The sequence below is a fragment of the Hordeum vulgare genome, chromosome 2H (genome assembly GCF_904849725.1).
Source record: "Hordeum vulgare subsp. vulgare chromosome 2H, MorexV3_pseudomolecules_assembly, whole genome shotgun sequence".
NCBI classification, from domain to species: Eukaryota; Viridiplantae; Streptophyta; class Magnoliopsida; order Poales; family Poaceae; genus Hordeum; species Hordeum vulgare.
This window is the reverse complement of record NC_058519.1, coordinates 627,277,120-627,301,769: the sequence shown is the minus strand read 5'-3', so window position 1 is coordinate 627,301,769 and position 24,650 is coordinate 627,277,120. Positions and strand designations below refer to the sequence as shown.

The window sequence follows — 24,650 nt, the reverse complement described above, 5'->3', positions numbered from 1 at the left end:
GCCCCTCGCCTTCCGCCCCCGCAAGAAAGGAAGGAAGGAGAAGAGGGGAAGAAGCAAAAGCGCAAACGAACGCGGCCGTCGCAGCAGCAGACGCAGCAGACACGCAGCCGCAGCCGTACGCCGCAGATCCGCCGCCGCGCGCGCTAGGGTTTTACGCCGGAGGAGAGGGGAGGAGATGGACGTGGTGAAGGCGGCGCAGCTGTCGGGGCGGACGCTGGAGAAGGTGGTGGTGCACCCGCTGGTGCTGCTCAGCATCGTCGACCACTACAACCGCGTCGCCCGCGACACCCGGAAGCGCGTCGTCGGCGTGCTCCTCGGCACCTCCTCCCGCGGCGTCGTCGACGTCACCAACTCCTACGCCGGTAAGCGTGCCAGCGAACCCCCTCTCCGTCCCTGCCCTGCTAGGGTTTGCGCCGTCCGGGTCCGCCCCGCCTGTTTCCGGGGGATCTGCGCCTCTGGTGGGGCCTAGGGTTCGCGGAACCCGCCCTGGCCGTAGCTGTAGATAGATCCGCTGGCGCGAAACCCTCGCGTGATTAGATCTGTAGGGCTGTTTTACGGCGGTGGCTTGCTGAATTTGTGAATTGCGGCGGGCGTGTGATCTTGCAGTGCCGTTTGAGGAGGATGACAAGGACCCGAGGATCTGGTTCCTCGACCATAATTACCATGAGTCTATGTTCTCCATGTTCAAGAGGATCAACGGTATGCTGTCTAGAATTTTCAGATATGCCTGGACTTGCCATTTGTGGATGTTTCTGCTGAATACTGATGAGCTGTTTCGGATGCAGCCAAGGAGCATGTTGTTGGCTGGTACAGCACTGGTCCAAAACTAAAGGAGAACGACTTGGATGTTCATGCATTGTTTACCAAGTATGATTCTGCTCTACAACCGTTTGTCCTGCAGTAATTTAGAAGCTCTTCTCAGTTTGTACACAATTATTTGGTACAAGTACTTACAACTTATGCATACAAACCCAATGCTGGGATGCCGCCGTGAACTCTTTAAGGAGGCTAGCTGTCTTTATGAAGTATTGCCATTCATTTGTAATCTAGTTTGGTTTCAGTAGCTGTTTGATTTTTTGCTTCTAGTGACACATGTGACTGGAGAAATTTTGCCTGTGCACAGAACTTTGTTCTACGGATTAGTAGCAAAGATCCTAAAATGCATAGCTAATTATTATTTTTACTTCAGTTGATCTGCTACTGTCCAGAGCAATGGGAAAGTTCTGATGGCCTTATGTAGAGTGTGTTCTTTAGATGTCCTGATATGTGGTGTTTGTTGTGAAAGAATTGGCAATCTTAGGTATTACAGAGAACAGTCAGCCTGATGATATTTACATTGGATTCTTCTCACTCCATCAGTTTCATTAACTTGTTTGCTTGAACCGACTCATGACTTTAGTGAGCTGGTTACACCTTTATATGATTTCATCAGAAGATAAAAGAACAGTGTTAAATTACCGTACATACAGACTTTGCGTTCACTACCCTTTATGTATCATTTTTTGGGGGGTGTTGATGGTGGGGAGTAGGTTTGGTGGAAGTATCATTATTTGCCCCCCACCGTCCCCTCCTTCTAAACTAATGTTCTTGCCGTGGGTTGGGTCCCAGGATGCCTGTCTTGTATTACCTTTGATGCATACTCTTCTGCAGTTATTTATTTATTTTACATTGTGCAGCTATGTTCCTAATCCTGTGCTGGTGATTATCGATGTTCAACCCAAGGAGTTGGGAATACCCACCAAAGCATATTATGCTGTTGAAGAGGTTAAAGAGGTGGGTGTATGTTCTAAGATGTTGGAGATTTGATGTTTGCCTATTCAGCCTCACTAATGTGATATGGTTTTCCTTTACAGAATGCTACTCAGAAAAGTCAAAAGGTGTTCGTCCACGTGCCATCAGAAATTGCTGCTCATGAAGTTGAGGAAATCGGTAAGAACTAGTCTGTTTGAAATTGCATGGAAAAGGGCATCATGTTTGGCACTTTCACGTTATAGATTCAATAGTTCAGTCACGCTCTTTCTGATAGCTAGGTCACCTTCAGCAAGAAATCAATGTTCGGGATATCGGTAACTGGTACCATATTGGTCCAGTGTTGAGTAGGGCTGAATAGGCGAATTTTCCAGTTAATCGTCTTATGAATCAGTTAATCGGTTATCGGGTGACCCACTGAGTAGCGATTAACTGACCAAGATGCCGATTAACTGGCCGATATTTGGACCAATGCAAGAAATTTAAATTTGTTTGAGAGGTCTTTGGTCCACTTCATAATTTTAGCTGATGTATGCTTGATGCTCTCTTCAGGAGTTGAGCACCTTCTGAGGGATGTGAAAGACACAACAATAAGCACACTTGCAACAGAGGTAATGTTTCCGAAGAATTAAGATGGGTGGATACAGTTTGCAGGTTGCTTTTTGTATGCCATGCCCCTAATTTTCATTTGCAAATGTAGGTCAGCAGCAAGCTTGCTGCCCTGAAGGGACTTGATGCGAGGCTTACGGAGATCCGGGGTTATCTAGATCTTGTAATTGAAGGGAAGCTCCCACTGAACCACGAGATTTTGTACCACTTGCAGGTTTGGCTCTTGCTATTTATTATATGTTATATTATTCACTTCTTTGGGGAGTTATGTTTGATCATTTCTTCTGCTTGTGTCGCAGTAATCCATATTATACTTGATCCTTGCCAGGAAGATTCTGTTGCCCCCATAAACCTTCAATGTTTTGAATGTAACTCTATTCTTAAAGGTTATTGGGATGAATTAGTTAATTGCAGTAGTCTCCGGAAGAAAATTGGATGCTTTAGTAGTCTCTGGAAGAAGATTGTGATGCTTTAGTACTCTTTGGAAGAATATTGCTATGCTTTTTAGAGATGCATGTTTTTCCTTAGGTTATGGAAGTTAGTGAATTAAATATACCTACTCTTATTCCTGTGGTACCACCAGAAGTTAAAGCCGATAGGATGCAAAGGGTGCTTTTAAGCCTTAAATCATCACTTTGGTTAGGGAATATATCAATTTTGGGTGGTTAAATCATGCTTTATATATGTCTGTTGTTCTGTTCTCAGAACAGTAATTTGTCTGATCATAATGTTGCTTCACCACTTATTACATCCACAGTAGAATAAGAAAACAGGATAATTTATGATATATGCATGCCTTAACACATGAGACTTGATATTTTTAGCTAGTACTCAGAGTTGCGAACAGTTCAAAATCCGTTCCAAGTTCTGTTACTGAAGCAATTCTACATTTTCAGTCATGGGGTCTGTAACCTATTTGTTCCTTTTTTTTTTTGCAGGATGTGTTTAATCTGCTCCCCAATCTCAACGTAAATGAGCTCATTAAAGCCTTTGCAGGTAATCATGCATGTCGCCATCAGTTTACCGGAACTGGCTTGTTTTCTTCCCCCTTCCATTTTCTGGGTTTGCTTATTGCAGCAACTTTATTATCCATCTTTTGATGCAGTGAAAACAAATGATATGATGCTGGTCATATACCTGTCTTCCCTTATCCGGAGTGTCATCGCTCTCCACAATTTGATCAACAACAAGGTAAGTTGTTTCTGTCCCCGCTAGTTTATGCTGTTGCCAACCCTTCTTTCTGCAAATTATGCGACAATTGTGTAATCGTTTATGTTATTTCTTCCAGATGCTAAACAAGGAGCATGAGAAGGCCGAGGATTCGAAGCCAGCCGCCATACCTACGGCAGCCGGGAGCTAAACGCGCCCTTGTTTGCCTCGGCATGGGGATAGCGATCTATGACCCAGCACGGGCAGAAGAAACCGTGGACATGTTAGCATGGTCTGATTTGTACCAAGTGTCTTGACCTTCAATTTACACTTTGATGTTTACTTCATGTGCGACGAGGTCAACGACAAAACCTTACATTCTGTGAGCTCTAGATCTTTTTGAGGTTTATATAATCTAGATCTTTTACTGTTTCATGTGTCGCATCATGTTTGGTGATGCGGATTATCTTAGTAACTGTATGCTTCATGAGAAACATCACTGCCACTTTACAATGTTGTCTTGTTACTTTGGAAGAGTCGCCAGGCTCAGAGGTTACACTCTTTGGACAAATGGAGCATTGAGTTGATTTCGTTAGTAAAATTTTGACATAGCTTGGTACTGGTTAGGCAATTCAGACACCAAACGAAAGTTGCTCCAAAATTTTGTTGCTTTGGCACAGAAAAGCAACCAAACTCCATGATAGTTGGCTGTGAGGCATTCCCTCCGTTCCATAATGTAAGAGACCAAGTAATCCAGCAAACTTCAGATTTTCACATGGCAAAATGAATGATTTTCATCATATGTTGTGTTGGGAGAGGTTCATATTTAACTTTGGGCCTGGATATCCAGAGAAGGTCAGTTTTTAGGCATGACAAAACGAACGTATTTCATGGTAAATTGTGTTCGACATGGATTGCAAGTTCAATTGGCGAGCATGACAAATCGGTCTCAGCTCATTATTATTTTTTTGCCAGAAAATTGCCATGCTTGCAAACTAAATTTGTAATCCCCGCGTCAATATAAATTGCCATAAAAAACATCCGATTTCCCATGTCATCTCCAGATTAGTTCGGCGCTTGAATTTGTCATCTACCATCGAAACCGGATTGTAACTGCAATTTGATTTGTCATCTCCAGATTAGTTCGGCGCTTGAATTTGTCATCTACCATCAAAACCGGATTGTAACTGCAATTTGATTTGAATTTGTTGCTGAAATAAGAATACACGGATAAAAAAGCTTCAACTGAAGTTTAAAGGTGCATAATACTCCCTCCGTTTCAAAATAAGTGTCGTAAATTTAGTACTAAGTTAGTATAAATTTACTACTAAAGCAAGATACTTATTTTGAGACAGGGGTAGTACTTAGCAGTGTACTAGTACTCAACTCAACCTCCTCCGCCGTATCCCTGTGTTTCTCTTCTCTCTCGCCGTTCCAACCCCCGTGATCGGCTCGGCTCCGATTCCGCGCCCGCGCGCCTAGTGTGATCAGCCCAGGGAGCTCGTTGACGAATCTCGCTCGTATCGTATCCACCAGATCGCCGTCGCCGGCCCACCTGCCCGCGCGCCGATGGCCTTCTCCTCCTTCACGTGGCCGTTCCGCCGCCGAGCCGGCGCCGGCCCAAGCAAGCCCTCCGCCGCCGCGGAGGGGAAGGAGGAGGACGCGGAGGGGCTCGGCGTCACGCCGCAGCTCCTCGACTTCGTCCGGACGCTCTCCCCCGACGCCTTCAAGTCCTCCGCCCTCCAGCTCCCCCACCAAGGCACTCCTCCTTCCTCCCCTCTCGATTCCGCTCACCTGCTAGTTCAGTCTCGATCGCTGACGGTGATGTGCCATGTTGTCTCGCAGGAGCCTCCGCGGAGCTCTCGGACTGGCAGCAGCGGCACGCCGTCCTCGTGCTCGCCAGAGCCAAGGTAGGTCTCCCGCGGCCGCGGATCTCGTCCTCCGCTCCGCCCCGCCCCGCCCAAGAGAGACATGTCTCTCGACTTCTCAAGTCCCAAGCTGTAATTTGTGAACCCTGCAGGAACTCGCTAAGATCCGATATGATCTCTGCCCGCGCCACATGAAGGACAAGCAGTTCTGGACAATCTACTTCCTTCTCGCCAGGAGCCACATCTTGCCGTAAGCTCTTGCCTCATTAGCTTGCTTTCGCCTATGTCAAGTGCATTGCTCCAGTCCAGGTGCTCAATCAGCTTCATGCTGTTGGTTTTGTGAATCTTCAGTTAGGAATTCTAAGTACATGCCGCTCCTTAATACCCAGCAAACTATATTCGTTATCTGTCCCAGTTGCGTGTAGTGCCGTTGTGCTGTCCACATCCAGTAAAAGGGATTGCCGTCTCAAGATAAGAAATTATGTCAAATGTGAGTACCTGTATTTGTAAAAGCTCAGCAAAAAGGGGACATCATCATGTAAAGTGTGCTCTCTTGTTTGCTCAACTATCAATAAGGTTTAATGCTTCTAATACAGATAGCTATGATACCAGTGCTGTTGATTCTATAAATTTTCTGGTATCACACCAGGGTCTCAATAATACCTCTGTTCAGGCTCATAAGGCCTGCAACATAATTAAGAAAAACTTTCACCGTTAATTTGATCAACCAAACATGAGTTATATGTCACAAAGTATACCACTGGAAAGTTCTTTTAAATGTGAATCCAGAGATACACTTTGTGGCATATGAATATTTTTTTTTATGTCAGAGTAATGGTTGAAGTTTTTCTTCGTACACGTGAACCTTATAAACCCGACCGGATGTACTATGTTATGTGGCAGCCATGGAGGTGATTGTTCCTTGCTGTACTTCACTAACTTCTGCTTCCTGAAAGATCAAATTGAGTGTATATGTTCATTGTGTAAATAACATGACTGAAAGAAGAATTCACCATCCTTGGTAAGTCTTGGAGATGTACGGAGTATTTGTTAAGTCGTTCAAGATTAGACTGAATTACTGCTGCTACCTTGTAGTGTTCTTGTGTGATGCACCCAAAAATATAAGATAGGACTTGCATAATTCAGGCTAACATTATAGGTTATCATGTACGATGATAGGCCAATATTTATACATTGGTTCTACTACATCTGTGTGCATAATTTACTATTTAATGGTACTCTTTCAGTAGCAATTGAGGCTTGAGAACTGAGATGGATTGATGTGTTGTGGTCATATAGACTCGAAATCCTGTTGTCCCATGGTTATTGACCGTCATTTTAAACACATGTTATCTTCTTACAGATACGAGTTACGTGCCATACAGAAGGAAAAGGTTAGAAGGATGGAGACAGAGAACGGGAAGTCAAAAGATGTGACTACTGTTGAGGTGGAGATGCAGGAATCAAGATGCAGTAGGGAATGCGAAACGCTACCGGATGATTCAGATCCTCAGGATTCATAGTTAATGTTGTTGACGGCATATATTAGGTAAATGTTGGAAGCCGTATCAAAATAGATGTCCAGCTTATTTAAAAGCTCATATTTTCAGTTGAACTATTTTTGCAGAAGTTTCAGATGCACGGGCCGAGTGTTCATTGCGGCTTTTGGATCGACGAAGTGATTTGCTGAGAGTGCTATCGTAGTGCCTGTATCAAATTTTGGGTTCTATGAATTTTCATGCAGCATGCGGTGTCTACTGATAGCTCAACATAGCAGATGCTTGTTGGCTGCGCTGACATGTAAGCTAATGGAAACTTGGCCGTGATCTTGATCTCAAATCCATGACTTCCTGTGTATTCATGTGCAGGCTCTTCCCCTCATATTGCTTGAGACATTCACAGCCTTCTGATTGCATTGCCCAGCTATTCTAGAATTTGACTGGAAATTCTGCTGCACTGTAACATTTGTTATGCACATTGAGTTGATTTTACAGGGATATCTAGTTGTATTTATCCTCTCATTTAAGGCAACATAAGGTACGGATATACGATTATGGTTTACCAAAAGTGGGCTTCTAGTCCCAAGCAAATGTCATGAACAGTAAATTTGAAAACATAGAAAACAAATAAAAAAATTCCTGAATTCTTTTGGCAGCAAATATTGTTAGTTTTCTACCTGAGTGTAAAGTTTTGTGATGAGCTGACATTTGTGGATGTGTGGGCAAAACAATTGCGCTCCAAAATGCTTTCATAGTCTTTCTGGAGCATTTTTTCCCCATACCTTGACGAGTGTCATTTCATCACAGAAATTTTGCAAGCACATGAAACACGTCAATGTTTATCTCAAAGTGAATTGTAGAAGTCTCATCTCAAACTAAAATCAATATACAATACACCTGCACAAATGGCCAGGTTCAGCCGAAACATTCATTTCGTTATATACTATAGTTAATTCATATAGGAAGATGCAGAGAAAAACACAAACTAAATGGTATTACCACATAGGCCAATGCTTAGCAGCATGAACTGCTGATATAGCATACTATCGACATACTCCCTCCGTCCGAAAATACTAGTCAGGGAAATGAATGTACCTATATTTTAGTTCTAGATACATCCGTTTTTGTTCATTTCAACAAGTATTTCCGAACAAAGGGAGTATTATTTTTGTATGATACTGTATATCATTTGCAATGCAAAACAGAAGGCGGCAAGTACAAACTGATTAGGCATTTGCATTCTATAGCAGTTTAGCTTTTATCACACAAGTAGCTTTGCAACAGATAACTATCTTAACATATTGTAGCCTCAGATTCAGGTTTAAAAAATATTACAGGAGTAGCTAAACTGAATCACCGATGGTCCCGAAATTTCTACTATCACGACACATCCTCAAATCATGGCATCATAATCATCCAATGCACCATTATACTCCATGATCTTTTTCTTGATCTTCGAGGAATCCACCCAGGTGATGAAGTCCTCCATGTTCCTGGTCACAAGGAAGGCTGGATCGGTGACCGTCTCTGGGCCTACACGCACATGTCCCTGTTCAATGTAGGTGATAGCCTCTTTAAGGTGTTCAGCAAACTTGAGCTTCACCATAATTGTTGCAAGTCTCCGCCTATACAATAGGTAAGCAAACAATATGGTAAGTGAAATATGACACATACACAGGTCGTTGAGTGATCCGTATCAATAAACACTTTCTAAAAATTACAACAACAACAACAACAAAGCCTTTAGTCCCAAACAAGTTGGGGTAGGCCAGAGGTGAAACACTTTCTAAAAATTAACCGGCAAATAAAATGCACTATTCGGCGGTCAAAGGGAATCATTGTTATAACCCGGAGAGAGATAGAGACCTGGCGAAAGCGCTCACTGAAAGTCTCTCGCATTTAACCAAGCTCTTCTTTGTTGGAATTACACCCATATTATACCTGAAATTCAAGGAAACTTGTTTAGACTAGACAAATGAGCAGGCCAGTAAAAGTAGCAAGGAACAAGTGGAAGTGGCAAACAAGAACTGCGTGATTTGGCCAAAAGGAAATACTCCCTACTTAATATAAGACATTTTTTGACACTAATAAAAAGAGTGTCAGAAAACGTCTTCTATTAAGTTACAGAGGGAATAATAGCTTCAGATGATTCTAGTAAGATGGCTCACTCAACCAACACGACGTGTACAGGAATGTTTACTGGACTGCATGCTCAGACATAAGCAAAAGATCATAATGAGAATCCGATAATCTCAAGAGAGGTTTATTTATGCGTTCTGGGCAAATAATCAAGCAGTACTAACATATGTCGAAAGTATTACAATTAACTTATGGACAAGAACACACATCAAAAGCCTTACGCATTTCTGTAACTCCATAATAGCAATCGAAGTGGCAACTGAAGATAAGCCTGGAGCATTCTCACAAGGTTGCGGCCCATGATGGATATAGTCCTCATAGTATGCAGTAAAAATTTCAAACAAACAGACGCATATAGCATCATCACGCATGCAACGGGGGTTTTGCGGCATCTTACAGCTTATCGAGCAGCATGCCTGTCATCTCGATTCTGAAAGGGTCCCTGGGATCCATCTGCTTTATGATGTTCACGAGCTTCTGCGACATCAGGCAAATCCCGTTGTACCTGCCGCGACACACCAATCACATGATCGGTTAATTACAGGGCACCGCCCAGCAAAAGCTACGATTTTCTTGAATCAACCACGGTCAGCGAATCCCGGGAGGCGATGGGCGCGCCGCGAGATCGAACTGTGTTTGACGGGGAGGGGGAGAGGGAGGGAGGGGATTGATTGGGTGAGGGAGGATGTACGTACTTCTTGTAGTCGTCCCTGTCGACGAGGCTGTAGCGCTGCGTGACGGCGGCCTCGCGGTGGCCGCCCTCCCGCTTCCACAGGAGGAAGTTGGTCTTCTTCAGCAGCTTCCTCTCATGGAACTTGAGCTTCCTCATCATCCCTCACGCCGTGGCTGAGAGCGAGGAGCTTGCGTCGAGCGCGTAGAAGGCGGGGGTGGAGGTTCCTGGAGGAGCGCGGCGGCGGCGGCGGCGGTGCGTTCTGGCGCGAGACCGGCGGGGGCAGGGAGATGAGTGGAGGTGGGCGGCTGGCCGGTTAGGGTTCCTTGGCACATGGGTGGGGGTTTGATCTGAGAGGTTCTAGAATGGGCTGAGTGGGCTTGCAGGTCTCGTTTGGGCTCAGACGGCGAAAGGCTAGCGGGCCAAACCAGACGGTGTGTTCATCTCAGAACAAAATTAAGGCCACACGGTGTGCACTCCGGAATTTCTCTCTCTCTCTTTTTCTTTTTCAAATTTCCCCTCTCGTTAGGGTTCCTCTCCTCTCGGCATCGACTCACGTCTTCCCATAGAGATCGGATGTTCACCATCCCAAGGCGTTGTTTTCAAGGATGTTCAAGCAACATGGTTTAGGGCTTGTTCGGTTAATCCCCACCATAAGGCCTCGTTTGGTTAAGGGGGATTGGGGAGGTTTTGAGAGGGAGGGATTTCAGGGGATTGGGTGAATCCCTTTGTTTCACCCAATCCTCTCAAATCTCCGGGGTTTTGCTTCCACTAGTCCTTCGAGGAGGGTTTTGAAACACATGGATAGGAAGGGATTGAAGGGGAACGGAGGGGATTGGGCTAAGCAAACCCCTCCTACCAAATGGGCTTCCGTGGATCTGTGGGGTTTCTGGCCCTTCCGGGGATTTTCCTCTCAAAACCTCCCCAATCCCCCTTAACCAAACGAGGCCTAAGGGAATTGGAGGGTATTGGAAGGGTTTGAGGTGGGTTTTGACTTGCTAGGGATTTAATCCCTTCCAATCCCCTTCAAACCCCTTGAAATCCTATGAAACCGAACAAGGCCTTAGAGGGCTAGGAAGGGGTCCAGGAGAAGGAAGTGCAAATGAAGGAGGAAGAGGAAGGGATCGGACAGAAAGAGGCCGGGGCCGGGGCTCTCCGCATAAACCTTCTAATCCAGAGGTTCATGAGGATCCAGACTTAACAGATCAAGATACCACTATGGAGGAGTGAGAGATTAATAGGAAGAGAGGAGCGGCAATGACATCCGAGCAAAATGCCCTTGAAAACAGCTCAGTCCCATCAAGACGAGGAGATAAGCCACTGTTGGTTCCTCCACCAGCTACTCCAGCTAGCCCCTCGTCAAAATAGGAGTCGGGGAGGACTAGACAAACTCTTTCATAGCAAGACAAGTCTTCGGCAAAGAACACAAGTCTAAACAAAAACCAATGATGCGCGTTTGGCGGGCTCCCATGGGCGGTCGTGCCTAGCGCAACGAGTCTACTGTGCTGGAACTATAGTGAGGCTAGCAAACCCGCGACAGTTTGAGAGCTTCGTGATCTCACGAGGCAACTTGCCCCCTCTATGGTAGGCTCCTTAGGTTTTGAGAAAAGTTTAGATGCAAGCAGCTTGGGTCGAAGTGGAGGGCTAGGAATATTCTGGAATGATGAAATAAAGCTTGAAATTGTCGGTTTATTACAAGACCCAGATTTATGGGTGGTTTGGGTTTCAGAGACGTGGAGTTGTTTAACCTAGCTCTACTAGCACGGCAAGCATGGCGATTATTACAAGACCTAGATTCACTAAGTTCTCATATTCTCAAAGCGAGATGCTTTCCTGATTGTCACTTGCTTGATGCTACCCTAGGATCAGCGCCATCGCAGGTGTGGCGTTCTTTGCTGGAAGGCAGGGATGTTCTGGCGCTTGGTCTGATAAAGCGGATTGGTACACGACAGGATACAAAGATCTGGAGCGAGAATTGGCTTCCTAGAGATTATAAACTTCGACTGATCAATGCCCGGTCGATGAACCCTCCATCTCTTGTCTCGGATCTCATTGATCCTGTCATGCGGGCGTGGGCTAAGCCAGGTCTTTCTGAACACGACATTGCTCCTAATGTCGAGGTGATCCTCAATATAGCGCTTAGCACCCGGATTCAGGATGACTTCTGGGCATGGCACTACGACAGGCGTGGTGTCTTTTCAGTCCGGTCGGCCTACATGATGCTCTCATCTATCAAGACCCAGAGAGAGGATTGGTTGGAGCATAGATCGGGACACTCAAATATTGCAGCTGATAAAAATTAATGGTCGCAACTCTGGAAGGTGAAGGTGCCATCAAAGGTTTGCGTCTTTGTTTGGAGATTAGCACATACATCGATTCCTACAGGCCAGGTACGACATGATAAACATATGGCCGAGTCCCCTGCTTGCCCAATTTGTGGTGCGGACGAGGATACCTGGCGGCATTCCCTCCCGAGTTGCCGCATGGCCAGGTGTGTTTGGGCTTTGGGGGATGAGGAACTCTTAGAGCATGTGATATTAAATCAGAATGAGGATGCGAGACTTTGGTTGCTGTGGCTATTTGAAACCTCAAGTCAACATGATACTGCACGGGTGTTGGTTACTATGTGGGCGATCTAGTGGGCACGAAGGAAGGCCATTCATGACGAATAATTTGAGAGCCCTTTGTCCACAGTGTGCTTCATCAGACGTTTCCTTGAGGAGATGGATATAGCTGCGGTTAGTACCTCGAGAGCTAGCCCGTGTACGACTGAGATCCCTAATTCGAAGGTATGGTGCCTCCAGTTGGTAATGCAGGTAAGCTGAATTATGACGGGGGAGTTTCGTCCTTGGGGAGAAAGGAGATGCGGCTGCTGTGTGTCGGGATTTTTTAGAAAAAGAGGATGACCCCCGGTCTCTGCATATGGGAGATGCATGCGATCATTTTATTGGTTATTCCCAAGGACCTTACAAAGTAGTACAACGATATGCCTGAATCTGCAATCTTGGCAACATTTGCCGCTACTCCTATCCATATGATGAAGGGGTGCAAGCTGAGCCAAATACCCAGACCTCTCACCTAAGCCTAACATCTAAAGCCAGAGGCCCCGACCAAGCCACATACCGGGTCAGGGGCACAAACCGGTCTGAAGCACTCACATGTGTCGCCGCCACCATCTTCCACCGGTTCATCTTCAAAGCAGATTGAGGTGCCAGCCTTGATAGGCTGTTGTGTGTCGGGATAGTGCACGCAGATACTTGGGAGCTTCTGCTCGGGTTTTTTATGGTCTGATTGATCCAACTTGTTTGGAAGCGCATGCTTGCAGTGAAGCTCTTGCACTTGCTCAGGATCCGAATCTACATGATCTGGTGGTAGCCTCGGACTGTTTGGAGGTGACCTCGAATATAAAAAATGAGGCTTCACCAACCTATGCCCCTGTTCTAAGAGAAATTGAGTTGAGTAGAAATAATTTTCATTCTATTATTTTCCATTTTGAACGTAGGGAAAATAATTTCGAGGCCCACTCGATAGCCAAAGGAGTTGCGTCTCTGTTGGTGGGTCGCCACGTGTGGCTAGGGAATTTACCTAACATTGCTTGTATTCTGGATGTCTTGAGCTTGGAATAAAGGCGTCGGATCTAATGCATCCGAGATGATTCGTGAATCCCTGTATCCGTTGACTTTCGACCGGCCGATCCTCATCCCACACACGCGATGAAAATCTGCATGGAGTTGCAAAAACACACCAGCACCAGCTTTTAGTTATGACTGCTTATTTGCTAATAACTCCGCGGGCGAAGCAGCTCTGCTTTTTTTTTGGAGCCGAGCATAACACCCCTTTCCATTACTTCGAACGGAAATACAACAGTACCACAAAGTTTGCCAACAGAAAAAGGAAAAGAGTATTGGGTACGACAACAAGCTCTCACAGACTACCAGCTTTCATCTATGGAACAATCGCTCGCCATCGAACCGACTGCCATAGCATAAAAGCCAACAATCAAACAGAGTAGAAAAAGTATTCTCTGACACAACATACCACGCGCACAAGTCTTGACCAGACATAAGAGCTAACTGTTGGGGAACGTCGCATGGGAAACAAAAATTTTCCTACGCGCACGAAGACCTATCATGGTGATGTCCATCTACGAGAGGGGATGTTTGATCTACGTACCCTTGTAGACCGTACAACAGAAGCGTTAGTGAACGCGGTTGATGTAGTGGAACATCCTCACGTCCCTCGATCCGCCCCGCGAACCGTCCCGCGATCAGTCCCACGATCTAGTGCCGAACGGACGGCACCTCCGCGTTCAGCACACGTACAGCTCGACGATGATCTCGGCCTTCTTGATCCAGCAAGAGAGACGGAGAGGTAGAAGAGTTCTCCGGCAGCGTGGCGGCGCTCCGTAGGTTGGTGATGATCTTATCTCGGCAGGGGTCCGCCCGAGCTCCGCAGAAACGCGATCTAGAGGTAAAACCGTGGAGATATGTGGTCGAGCTGCCGTGACAAAGTTGTCTCAAATCAGCCCTAAAACCTCCGTATATATAGGGGGAGGAGGGGGAGCCTTGCCTTGAGGTCCAAGGACTCCCAAGGGGGTCGGCCGAGCCAAGGGGGGCAACCCTCCCCTTCCAAACCGAGTCCAACTAGGTTTGGAAGGAGGAGTCCTTCCCCCTTTTCCCACCTCCTCTTTTTTTTTCTTTTTTTTTCTCTTTGATTTTCTTCCTATGGCGCATAGGGCCTTCTTGGGCTGTCCCACCAGCCCACTAAGGGCTGGTGCGCCACCCCCAAGGCCTATGGGCTTCCCCGGGGTGGGTTCCCCCCCGGTGAACACCCGGAACCCATTCGTCATTCCCGGTACATTCCCGGTAATTCCGAAAACCTTCCGGTAATCAAATGAGGTCATCCTATATATCAATCTTCATTTCCGAACCATTCCGGAAACCCTCGTGACATCCGTGATCTCATCCGGGACTCCGAACAACATTCGGTAACCAACCATATAACTCAAATACGCATAAAACAATGTCGAACCTTAAGTGTGCAGACCCTGCGGGTTCGAGAACTATGTAGACATGACCCGAGAGACTCCTCGGTCAATATCCAATAGCGGGACCTGGATGCCCATATTGGATCCTACATATTCTACGAAGATCTTATCGTTTGAACCTCAGTGCCAAGGATTCATATAATCCCGTATGTCATTCCCTTTGTCCTTCGGTATGTTACTTGCCCGAGATTCGATCGTCAGTATCCGCATACCTATTTCAATCTCGTTTACCGGCAAGTCTCTTTACTCGTTCTGTAATACAAGATCCCGCAACTTACACTAAGTCACATTGCTTGCAAGGCTTGTGTGTGATGTTGTATTACCGAGTGGGCCCCGAGATACCTCTCCGTCACACGGAGTGACAAATCCCAGTCTCGATCCATACTAACTCAACGAACACCTTCGGAGATACCTGTAGAGCATCTTTATAGTCACCCAGTTACGTTGCGACGTTTGATACAACATTCCTCCGGTGTCAGTGAGTTATATGATCTCATGGTCATAGGAACAAATACTTGACACGCAAAAAACAGTAGCAACAAAATGACACGATCAACATGCTACGTCTATTAGTTTGGGTCTAGTCCATCATGTGATTCTCCTAATGACGTGATCCAGTTATCAAGCAACAACACCTTGTTCATAATCAGAAGACACTGACTACCTTTGATCAACTGGCTAGCCAACTAGAGGCTTGCTAGGGACAGTGTTTTGTCTATGTATCCACACATGTATATAAGTCTTCATTCAATACAATTATAGCATGGATAATAAACGATTATCTTGATACAGGAATTATAATAATGACTATATTTATTATTGCCTCTAGGGCATAATTCCAACACTAACATCTAGCTGGATATCCCCCACAGATCATCAAAGGACAACGCGTTCATCCTCCTGCGATCCCCTGCCTCGCTACCTCGCAGAGCTTCATCAACTGCATGGTATTAGTCCTCACCAACTCCGCACCAGAACGAAGCTCTTCTGCATCATCCTCGTGCTGCAAGCCTGCCCAATATAGAAGGAACGAACACATTGAAAATATAATCTCAAAGGGAGTTTTGCTAATCGCCGCATGTCTCCCTCCCATCCAAATCGTGCTCAATCCCTCCATGGCGGTACTGACCCATGAATCCTTGGACAGCAGTTATGCATGGCTCACCTCCGCGTTTCTCCGCTCCATGGCCATGTGATCCCAACGACGACAGCCGCCCTTGTCCTATCTCCACACATGTTCACCTCAAATGGGTCAATGCCTCCGAGATCTATTCGGCGGCTGCGCAGGATCCAACACGTTTGGCGTGCCACCACGCACGTCCATCTTCTTGTCGGTCCCCGACGCGGAGTCTACCACCGGTCGCAACCTGCACCGTCTACTACACCGCGCCCGCATCAAGCGTTTGCTGCTCCACCTAACAACGTCCGCCTGTTGCAAGAGACTGTCACGGAAGCGAGCGCATCCCGTGGCATAGCAAACTGTTGAGTAAATAGGCAATTTTCCGAGCATATTAATCCACGAGATAATGACTAGCATCGCATTGACTAGATTAATAATATACTGATCATGAACTAACCTAGCACATACTACGCATATAGTCGACACATCTATGCATGCAAGTAGTACTGCTAGAATAAATATGAACATGAGAATAAACGAGTCATACCCTCCAATAGGCCAGTTGGCCGTAGCAGCAGCGTTGGTGTTGGACGTGGCCGTAGCAGCAGTAACATCCTCTGCCCTCTTCTTCTCAGCGTGGCGTTGGACGTGGCCATAGCACCGGCTTCTTGTACTTGTTTGGGCATTTGTTCGCCCAATGTTCCTCTGAACCACAAGTATAGCAACCATCTCCCTTCTTATTCTTCTTGAAGGTCTTCTTTCCCTTCTTCTTGAAGTCGGTATTCTGTTGGACATAATTCTTTCCCTTGGGCTTGTGGGAATTGAAGTTCCTCTGATGTACCATATTGGCAGTAGAAGAGCTTTCCACCGCTTTTCCATTGGAGTCCTTTGCTCTCGAGTTCTGCTCAACACTCAGATGGCCGATGATGTCCTCGACTGAGAACTCACGCCTCTGATGTTTCAGCGTAGTAGCAAAGTTCCTCCAGGAATTAGTGAGCTTATCAATTATACAGCCCACGACAAACTTGCCCGGCAAATTGCACTTTGGTCCAAGCTTGTTTCAGCGTATCCCAAATTAACGCAGTCCACCGTCTTTGGTCCAAGCTTACGCTTCTTGGGGATCGGTACATTGACTTTCGCCAAGTAGCCCCAAGTACGTAAGTACGAGAGCGTCGTCCTTCTCTTCGACCACTCCTCATAAGAAGCGACTTCATTATCTTTTGTAGGAACCTTATTCAGGACATGACACGTAGTCAATATAGCCTCCCCCCACCATGCCTTGGATAAACCCGATGTATCTAACATGGCGTTAACCAAATCAGTTAGAGTACGGTTTTTCCGCTCGGCAACCCCGTTTGACTGGGGTGAATAGGGAGGCGTCCTCTCATGAATAATGCCGTGTTCCGCACAAAAGAAATCAAACTCGTTTGAGAAGTACTCTCCACCACGATCAGACCGGACTCGTTTAATTTTCTTTTCAAGTTGATTCTCAACTTCTGCCTTATAGATTTTAAAGTAGTGTAGAGCCTCATCTTTAGTATTTAACAGATACACATAACAATATCTAGTGGAATCATCTATCAATGTCAAATATTTCTTTCCACCTTTAGTCAACACACCATTCATCTCACAAAGATCAAAATGTATGAGTTCTGATGGTGCCAAGTGTCTCTCCTCTGCAGCCTTGTGAGGCTTGCGAGGTTGCTTTGCTTGCACACATGAATGGCACTTAGAACCTTTGGCTAAAGTGAACGTCGGGGTTAAATTCAGTTTTGCTAGCCGCGACATAACACCGAAACTTATGTGACAAAGACGTGAATGCCAAACTTCAGATTCATTAACACTCGAATGAATATTGTTCACGACTTTATTACAAAAAACTGCAAGAGAAAGGCAGAACAGACCTCCGCATTCATAACCTTTTCCAACGAAAAGTCCATATTTCATAACAACTACTTTATTAGACTTGAATACCAACTTAAACCCTTCTCTACACAGAAGGGAGCCACTAACGAGATTCTTCTTGATGGCGGGAACATGCTGCACGTTCTTCAGCCGCACGATCCTCCCCGAAGTAAACTTCAGATCGACCGTGCCAACACCAAGAACAGAAGCACTCGCGCCATTCCCCATCAATACGGACCCGAGACCGGTGGCCTGGTAAGAAGAAAACAATGATATGTCAGCACACACATGAATATTTGCACCCGTGTCCACCCACCAATCGGTGGACTGACAAACTGAAAATACAGTAAGTAAATTACCGTACCCAGATGCACCACTTTCATTGTGGCCCACAATCATATTGGCAAACTTGGAGTCCTGCGCCGGCTTCTTGTACTTGTTTGGGCATTTGTTCGCCCAATGTTCCTCTGAACCACAAGTATAGCAGCCATCTCCCTTATTATTCTTCTTGAAGGTCTTCTTTCCCTTCTTCTTGAAGTCGGTATTCTGTTGGACATAATTCTTTCCCTTGGGCTTGTGGGAATTGAAGTTCCTCTGATGTACCATATTGGCAGTAGAAGAGCTTTCCACCGCTTTTCCATTGGAGTCCTTTGCTCTCGAGTTCTGCTCAACACTCAGATGGCCGATGATGTCCTCGACTGAGAACTCACGCCTCTGATGTTTCAGCGTAGTAGCAAAGTTCCTCCAGGAATTAGTGAGCTTATCAATTATACAGCCCACGACAAACTTGCCCGGCAAATTGCACTTTGGTCCAAGCTTGTTTCAGCGTATCCCAAATTAACGCAGTCCACCGTCTTTGGTCCAAGCTTACGCTTCTTGGGGATCGGTACATTGACTTTCGCCAAGTAGCCCCAAGTACGTAAGTACGAGAGCGTCGTCCTTCTCTTCGACCACTCCTCATAAGAAGCGACTTCATTATCTTTTGTAGGAACCTTATTCAGGACATGACACGTAGTCAATATAGCCTCCCCCCACCATGCCTTGGATAAACCCGATGTATCTAACATGGCGTTAACCAAATCAGTTAGAGTACGGTTTTTCCGCTCGGCAACCCCGTTTGACTGGGGTGAATAGGGAGGCGTCCTCTCATGAATAATGCCGTGTTCCGCACAAAAGAAATCAAACTCGTTTGAGAAGTACTCTCCACCACGATCAGACCGGACTCGTTTAATTTTCTTTTCAAGTTGATTCTCAACTTCTGCCTTATAGATTTTAAAGTAGTGTAGAGCCTCATCTTTAGTATTTAACAGATACACATAACAATATCTAGTGGAATCATCTATCAATGTCAAATATTTCTTTCCACCTTTAGTCAACACACCATTCATCTCACAAAGATCAAAATGTATTAGTTCTGATGGTGCCAAGTGTCTCTCCTCTGCAGCCTTGTGAGGCTTGCGAGGTTGCTTTGCTTGCACACATGAATGGCACTTAGAACCTTTGGCTAAAGTGAACGTCGGGGTTAAATTCAGTTTTGCTAGCCGCGACATAACACCGAAACTTATGTGACAAAGACGTGAATGCCAAACTTCAGATTCATTAACACTCGAATGAATATTGTTCACGACTTTATTACAAAAAACTGCAAGAGAAAGGCAGAACAGACCTCCGCATTCATAACCTTTTCCAACGAAAAGTCCATATTTCATAACAACTACTTTATTAGACTTGAATACCAACTTAAACCCTTCTCTACACAGAAGGGAGCCACTAACGAGATTCTTCTTGATGGCGGGAACATGCTGCACGTTCTTCAGCCGCACGATCCTCCCCGAAGTAAACTTCAGATCGACCGTGCCAACACCAAGAACAGAAGCACTCGCGCCATTCCCCATCAATACGGACCCGAGACCGGTGGCCTGGTAAGAAGAAAACAATGATATGTCAGCACACACATGAATATTTGCACCCGTGTCCACCCACCAATCGGTGGACTGACAAACTGAAAATACAGTAAGTAAATTACCGTACCCAGATGCACCACTTTCATTGTGGCCCACAATCATATTGGCAAACTTGGAGTCCTGCGCCGGCTTCTTGTACTTGTTTGGGCATTTGTTCGCCCAATGTTCCTCTGAACCACAAGTATAGCAGCCATCTCCCTTATTATTCTTCTTGAAGGTCTTCTTTCCCTTCTTCTTGAAGTCGGTATTCTGTTGGACAGAATTCTTTCCCTTGGGCTTGTGGGAATTGAAGTTCCTCTGATGTACCATATTGACAGCAGAAGAGCTTTCCACCGCTTTTCCATTGGAGTCCTTTGCTCTCGAGTTCTGCTCAACACTCAGATGGCCGATGATGTCCTCTACTAAGAACTCACGTCTCTGATGTTTCAGAGTAGTAGCAAAGTTCCTGCAGGAATTAGGGAGCTTAGCAATTATACAGCCCACGACAAACTTGCCCGGCAAATTGCACTTAAGAACCTCAAGTTCTCTAGCTATGCATATTATCTCATGAGCCTGTTCCAATACAGAACGGTTGTCAACCATCTTGTAATCGTGGAACTGCTCCATAACATACATCTCACTCCCAGCATCGGTGGCCCCGAATTTAGATTCGAGCGCCTCCCACAGGTCTTTGGCAACATGCATATGTAAGTATGCGTCAACCAGCTTATCTCCGATCACGCTTATGACTGCTCCAAGGAATAGGACGGTGGCCTCCGCGAACATCTTCTCCTGTTCAGGAGAGATCGTTCCCTTTGGAGTGACACCGGCTACCCAGAACACGTTCATCGCCGTGAGCCATAAGCTGGTTCTCGTTTGCCAACGCTTGAAATAAGTACCGGCAAACTTGTCCGATTTCAGTGCAGCAGCAAAACCATTACTCGAAAAATTCCTACGCACATTAGGTTTTTGGATTGTTGAGTAAATAGGCAATTTTCCGAGCATATTTATCCACGAGATAATGACTAGCATGGCATTGACTAAACTAATGATATGAACTAACCTAGCACATACTACGCGTATAGTCGATACATATATGCATGCAAGTAGTACTGCTAGAATAAATATGAACATGAGGATAAACGATTCATACCCTCCAATAGGCCAGTTGGCCGTAGCAGCAGCGTTGGCGTTGGACGTGGCCGTAGCAGCAACAACATCCTCTGCCCTCTTCTTCTCAGCTTCAAGGGCGAGACGATCGGCCTCGGATGGTGAAGACATGGCGATGACGAGGACGACGCAGATGTAGACGAAGCAGAAGGACGGAGGCGAGCAGTCGCGTGATCGCTTCCCAAAAACCTAATCGCCCCTCTCCCGTACAGGAACCGGATAGGCGGGGTTTCGGAGGCATGCTCTCCCGTCGACCGTGTACGCGGTAAACGGGACGATGTCCGTTACGTATTCTCCGTTCCTGACCGACAAAAATAAGCGCGTATGCATGAGCTCGGCTCGGCTCATTCCCGCAACCCGCGCGAGGCGGGCGGTGGAGGAGGAGTGCGTGATGGCACCTTCTCTTCTCACTCTCCAATAGCATGTGGAAGAGAGACCCTTATAAAGGGGTCCAATTTCTTCTCCACTAGCGGGGTGGGACTAAACTTTCCACCACCACCTTGTCATGCCACCACCTACATGGGCCCTTGGAGATTTTCTGAAATTCTCTTATGAGCCTAAGGCCCATCACTAATTTCAACACAAACAAGGACCATCCGAGGACATCCCGTTGCATAGCAAACAAGGACCATGTTCTGAATTTTATTGTTACTGTTTAATGTTTCAAATACTTGCAGATTGTAGCTTGTGAGCTTATCCATTGCAGACTGGTTTGCGAGTTCAAATACAAGTGAATGTAGCTTGTTGTGAATGCATAATTTAGAAATAAACAAATTTCTTATTGCCTAGTTCCTGATGATTTGTGGTGTGTGTGATATGTGACGCAATACAACTGAACAAGGGCATACATGCATAATATAACTTCTGCTTATCGTTCCTTGTGATTCTGCATTCTTATTTGTAATTTACATATTCACAAACAGGAGGATGTTGATTTTGCTCCAACCTTCCCAACTACTATTAAACTTTCACACCAAAAATATAGTACTGCTGGTAAATACATCTTGCAGTAATTGGCGACTCAATGAACTCCATGTTTTACTGTTATACAACATAATAAAGTCATGAACGCTCACATGCTAACAAAGTTTGTTGTACATCAAGTCAGAGTAAATAAAAGAAAGGGAGTTTGACAAAATATATAATTCCATCAATTACAATAATCTAGTGCTTGAAGAAATAAATAGTAATAATTCATATAAATTCATGTTTTCTAGAAAACTAGGGCCATCATACAACACCATTTGGCTTCATCTGTTGCACAGTCTCGGTCCCTTTGCCTTGAACTTCTTTGCTAGGGCAATTGCGAGTATTGTGAAATACTATTTGTTTGCACGTCTTATACATACGTGCGACCTTTACCTTGGCTTCCTTCTTCTTCTTCTTTTTCTGTTCATCTGCATTTGTTTCCTTTCCACTCTTTATTCTTTTGCATCTTCCCACCGTACGAACACCAGTTGGTGGGTGTATGTCAATTTCAGTAGGAATATTGCAACCAATGAAAGCCTCGTACTCCTGTTGTCTAGTGTGCTTCACACCTGATGTAGGAACATTTTCGTCCAAAGGCGCTTCAATATTCAATACACTTGATACTAATAAGTCAATGCCTTCATCCGAGTGCTTCGCCTTCTGAATTAGATCCTCCAACTTGTTGCGTACAATCGCAATCTTCTTCCTCGTAGCTGAATTCAAGGAGTCACTTGCCTTCTCTTCTAGTAAATTCCCACGCTCATCATACATATTTTCCATGTCAATTATAAAAAGATATCAGTCATTTGATATCCAATTAGAATATCAATTCTATACATTTTTATACATTTTGCACCGTTTCGCCCATCTTTTCATAATGTAGTAGGATGGAAGTTCATTTTGATTTTCAACCCTCAACACCTGGATGATATGTCGGCATGGGACTCCAATTTTTTCAAATAACTTGCATGAACAATTAGCTATCATGGTTGAGGTGTCGCAGTGAACTTCCCTAATCCTATGGGATCGACCTCTCAAGCTAACAATCTTTATTGCTTCATCATGTGCAATGCATTGGACGCAACAATGATCTCTTGCTGAAAGAATCTCCTTTTGAAATATCTCAAACACCTCATATGTAAACACTTCTCTGCCTTGTTTTTCTATCTCCCATGGTGTCATTAGTTGTGGGGTCGTATGAATGCTTGAGTTGTCAGCAATCAACTCCTCTTCGCGTTGGTATTCTAACGTTGTGTCAAATCTAAGCCAAAACTCAACAAGAGCAAGCTTACGATGAATAAAATGGTTATCAAATGAATTTGCACTTTCATACCTTGATGTGATTTGGAGAATGCCTGCCAATGGTATGTCCATAAAGTATGTTGGTATCCATGATTCACGAATGCTAAACCTTTTAGTCAACCACTCATTCTCCTCCAAGCCAAAGTCTGCAATGACTAAATTCCACAACAACTCAAACTCAGCTGGAGTTTCCGATCCCCATACATATGAATTCATCCTGTCCCAAAAATCAGAATCTTCTTTAATTATTGGTCCAATCTTCTCCGGAAGTTTCTCCATTATGTGCCACATACATAACCTATGCACAGTGGCTGGAAATACTTTATCAATCGCATTTTTCATGCTAACAGCTTCATCAGTTATAATTAGTCTAGGTGCTACCCCTCCCATGGCTCTAAGGAATGTCTCAAACAACCAAACATATGACTTAGTTTGCTCATCTTGCAAGAATGGCGCGCCAAAAAACACACTTTGTAAGTGATGATTGACCCCCGTAAATGGTGCAAGGATCATGTTGTATTGATTAGTAGTGTAAGTTGAATCAAAGGATACCACCCCATCACCACCAAAGTGATTGTAGTTTTTCCTACTCATGGCATCTGCCCAGAATACATACATCAACTTCCCCTCATCATTGACAACAAAATCATAGAAAAAAGATGGATTGACTTCTTGCTTTCTAGCTAGCTGAGCGACAAACATTTGAGCATCTGCATTCCTGATTTTTAGCCTGAGGTCACGGTAGTAATTTTGTAGGTCCCTCTTTGAGCATCCAACATTTGGAAACCCACCTTCGCTGACTTGAAGGAGCATGTATGACTGACATGTGCCTATGCTTGCTTTGTGACATGTGTATAGTGTATTTTTTGCCCTCTCACTAACTTTGCGATTTGATCTGATCAAATGCATTTATCAGGCGATACAAGGCCATGACTGTGGCGCTCAATCCATGAATGTAACTTCTAGGTGTTATCGCCACACAGCTTGACGAAGATATGTGCATCACAATCACATCGTGTGGTTGTATTCTTACGAAATTTCTTTGTTGGATCTTTAATGTCCTTGCTCTTCTTAGACCTGAATCCTTCCCTATTGCACATGAACCGCTTTGTTCGAACCACATTATTGTCCAACCTTTTCTGTTGTCCCACACGAACGCCAAAACCCACATGATGTGCATATGACTTGTAAAACTCCTCCACGGCCTCAAGGCCTTCAAATGTCATCCCTACTTTAGGCTTCAGCTTCTCGTCACATCTCGGTGTAAAAGAGGAACACTAAAAATAAATAATGGAAGACAATAATCATCATCATGCATAAACTTCTGAACTGAACATGGACATGGCAAACAAAAAGTTATAAAACTCACAAATAGAGGAATGCTTTCTTTCTTTTTTGGCGTAGCAAACTCTCCCTCCTTCACTTGAGTTTTCAAGTTTTTGCCTAATTCTGTAGCTGCACATGCATCAATATTGTCAGTCTCTAGATAATTAGAACACATGTACAACATA

General features: G+C 45.1%; 3 protein-coding genes across 3 annotated transcripts; 2 read left to right on the top strand and 1 right to left on the bottom strand.

Moving 5' to 3' along the window:
- Window positions 1–12: 12 nt before the first annotated feature.
- Window positions 13–3,940, top strand: LOC123428033 (26S proteasome non-ATPase regulatory subunit 7 homolog A). Its single transcript, XM_045112190.1, has 10 exons — window positions 13–362; window positions 607–699; window positions 786–867; window positions 1,677–1,773; window positions 1,854–1,929; window positions 2,302–2,360; window positions 2,450–2,572; window positions 3,297–3,354; window positions 3,464–3,549; window positions 3,647–3,940. Exons 1-10 carry the CDS (start codon window positions 176–178, stop codon window positions 3,716–3,718), a joined length of 933 nt encoding a protein of 310 aa, XP_044968125.1. The 5' UTR covers window positions 13–175; the 3' UTR covers window positions 3,719–3,940.
- A 960-nt stretch (window positions 3,941–4,900) lies between these two features.
- Window positions 4,901–7,388, top strand: LOC123428036. Its single transcript, XM_045112193.1, has 5 exons — window positions 4,901–5,266; window positions 5,353–5,417; window positions 5,528–5,625; window positions 6,739–6,924; window positions 7,003–7,388. The coding sequence occupies exons 1-4, from the start codon at window positions 5,077–5,079 to the stop codon at window positions 6,896–6,898; spliced, it is 513 nt and encodes a 170-aa protein (XP_044968128.1). The 5' UTR covers window positions 4,901–5,076; the 3' UTR covers window positions 6,899–6,924; window positions 7,003–7,388.
- A 702-nt stretch (window positions 7,389–8,090) lies between these two features.
- Window positions 8,091–10,007, bottom strand: LOC123428034 (U3 small nucleolar ribonucleoprotein protein IMP3). The gene is made up of 4 exons (XM_045112191.1): window positions 9,709–10,007; window positions 9,411–9,518; window positions 8,741–8,815; window positions 8,091–8,499 (listed from the first exon to the last, which is right to left on the bottom strand). The coding sequence occupies exons 1-4, from the start codon at window positions 9,843–9,845 to the stop codon at window positions 8,268–8,270; spliced, it is 552 nt and encodes a 183-aa protein (XP_044968126.1). The 5' UTR covers window positions 9,846–10,007; the 3' UTR covers window positions 8,091–8,267.
- Window positions 10,008–24,650: the final 14,643 nt, after the last annotated feature.

Coding starts and splice junctions, on each gene's coding strand:
- LOC123428034 (XM_045112191.1), bottom strand. CDS start 9,845: ATGATGAGGAAGCTCAAGTTCCATGAGAGGAAGCTGCTGAAGAAGACC. Junction 9,519..9,708: donor GACAGGGACGACTACAAGAA/GTACGTACATCC, acceptor GTGTCGCGGCAG/GTACAACGGGATTTGCCTGA. Junction 8,500..8,740: donor TCAGTGAGCGCTTTCGCCAG/GTCTCTATCTCT, acceptor CCTATTGTATAG/GCGGAGACTTGCAACAATTA.
- LOC123428036 (XM_045112193.1), top strand. CDS start 5,077: ATGGCCTTCTCCTCCTTCACGTGGCCGTTCCGCCGCCGAGCCGGCGCC. Junction 5,267..5,352: donor CCTCCAGCTCCCCCACCAAG/GCACTCCTCCTT, acceptor GTTGTCTCGCAG/GAGCCTCCGCGGAGCTCTCG. Junction 5,626..6,738: donor GCCAGGAGCCACATCTTGCC/GTAAGCTCTTGC, acceptor ATCTTCTTACAG/ATACGAGTTACGTGCCATAC.
- LOC123428033 (XM_045112190.1), top strand. CDS start 176: ATGGACGTGGTGAAGGCGGCGCAGCTGTCGGGGCGGACGCTGGAGAAG. Junction 868..1,676: donor GTTCATGCATTGTTTACCAA/GTATGATTCTGC, acceptor TACATTGTGCAG/CTATGTTCCTAATCCTGTGC. Junction 2,573..3,296: donor AGATTTTGTACCACTTGCAG/GTTTGGCTCTTG, acceptor TTTTTTTTGCAG/GATGTGTTTAATCTGCTCCC.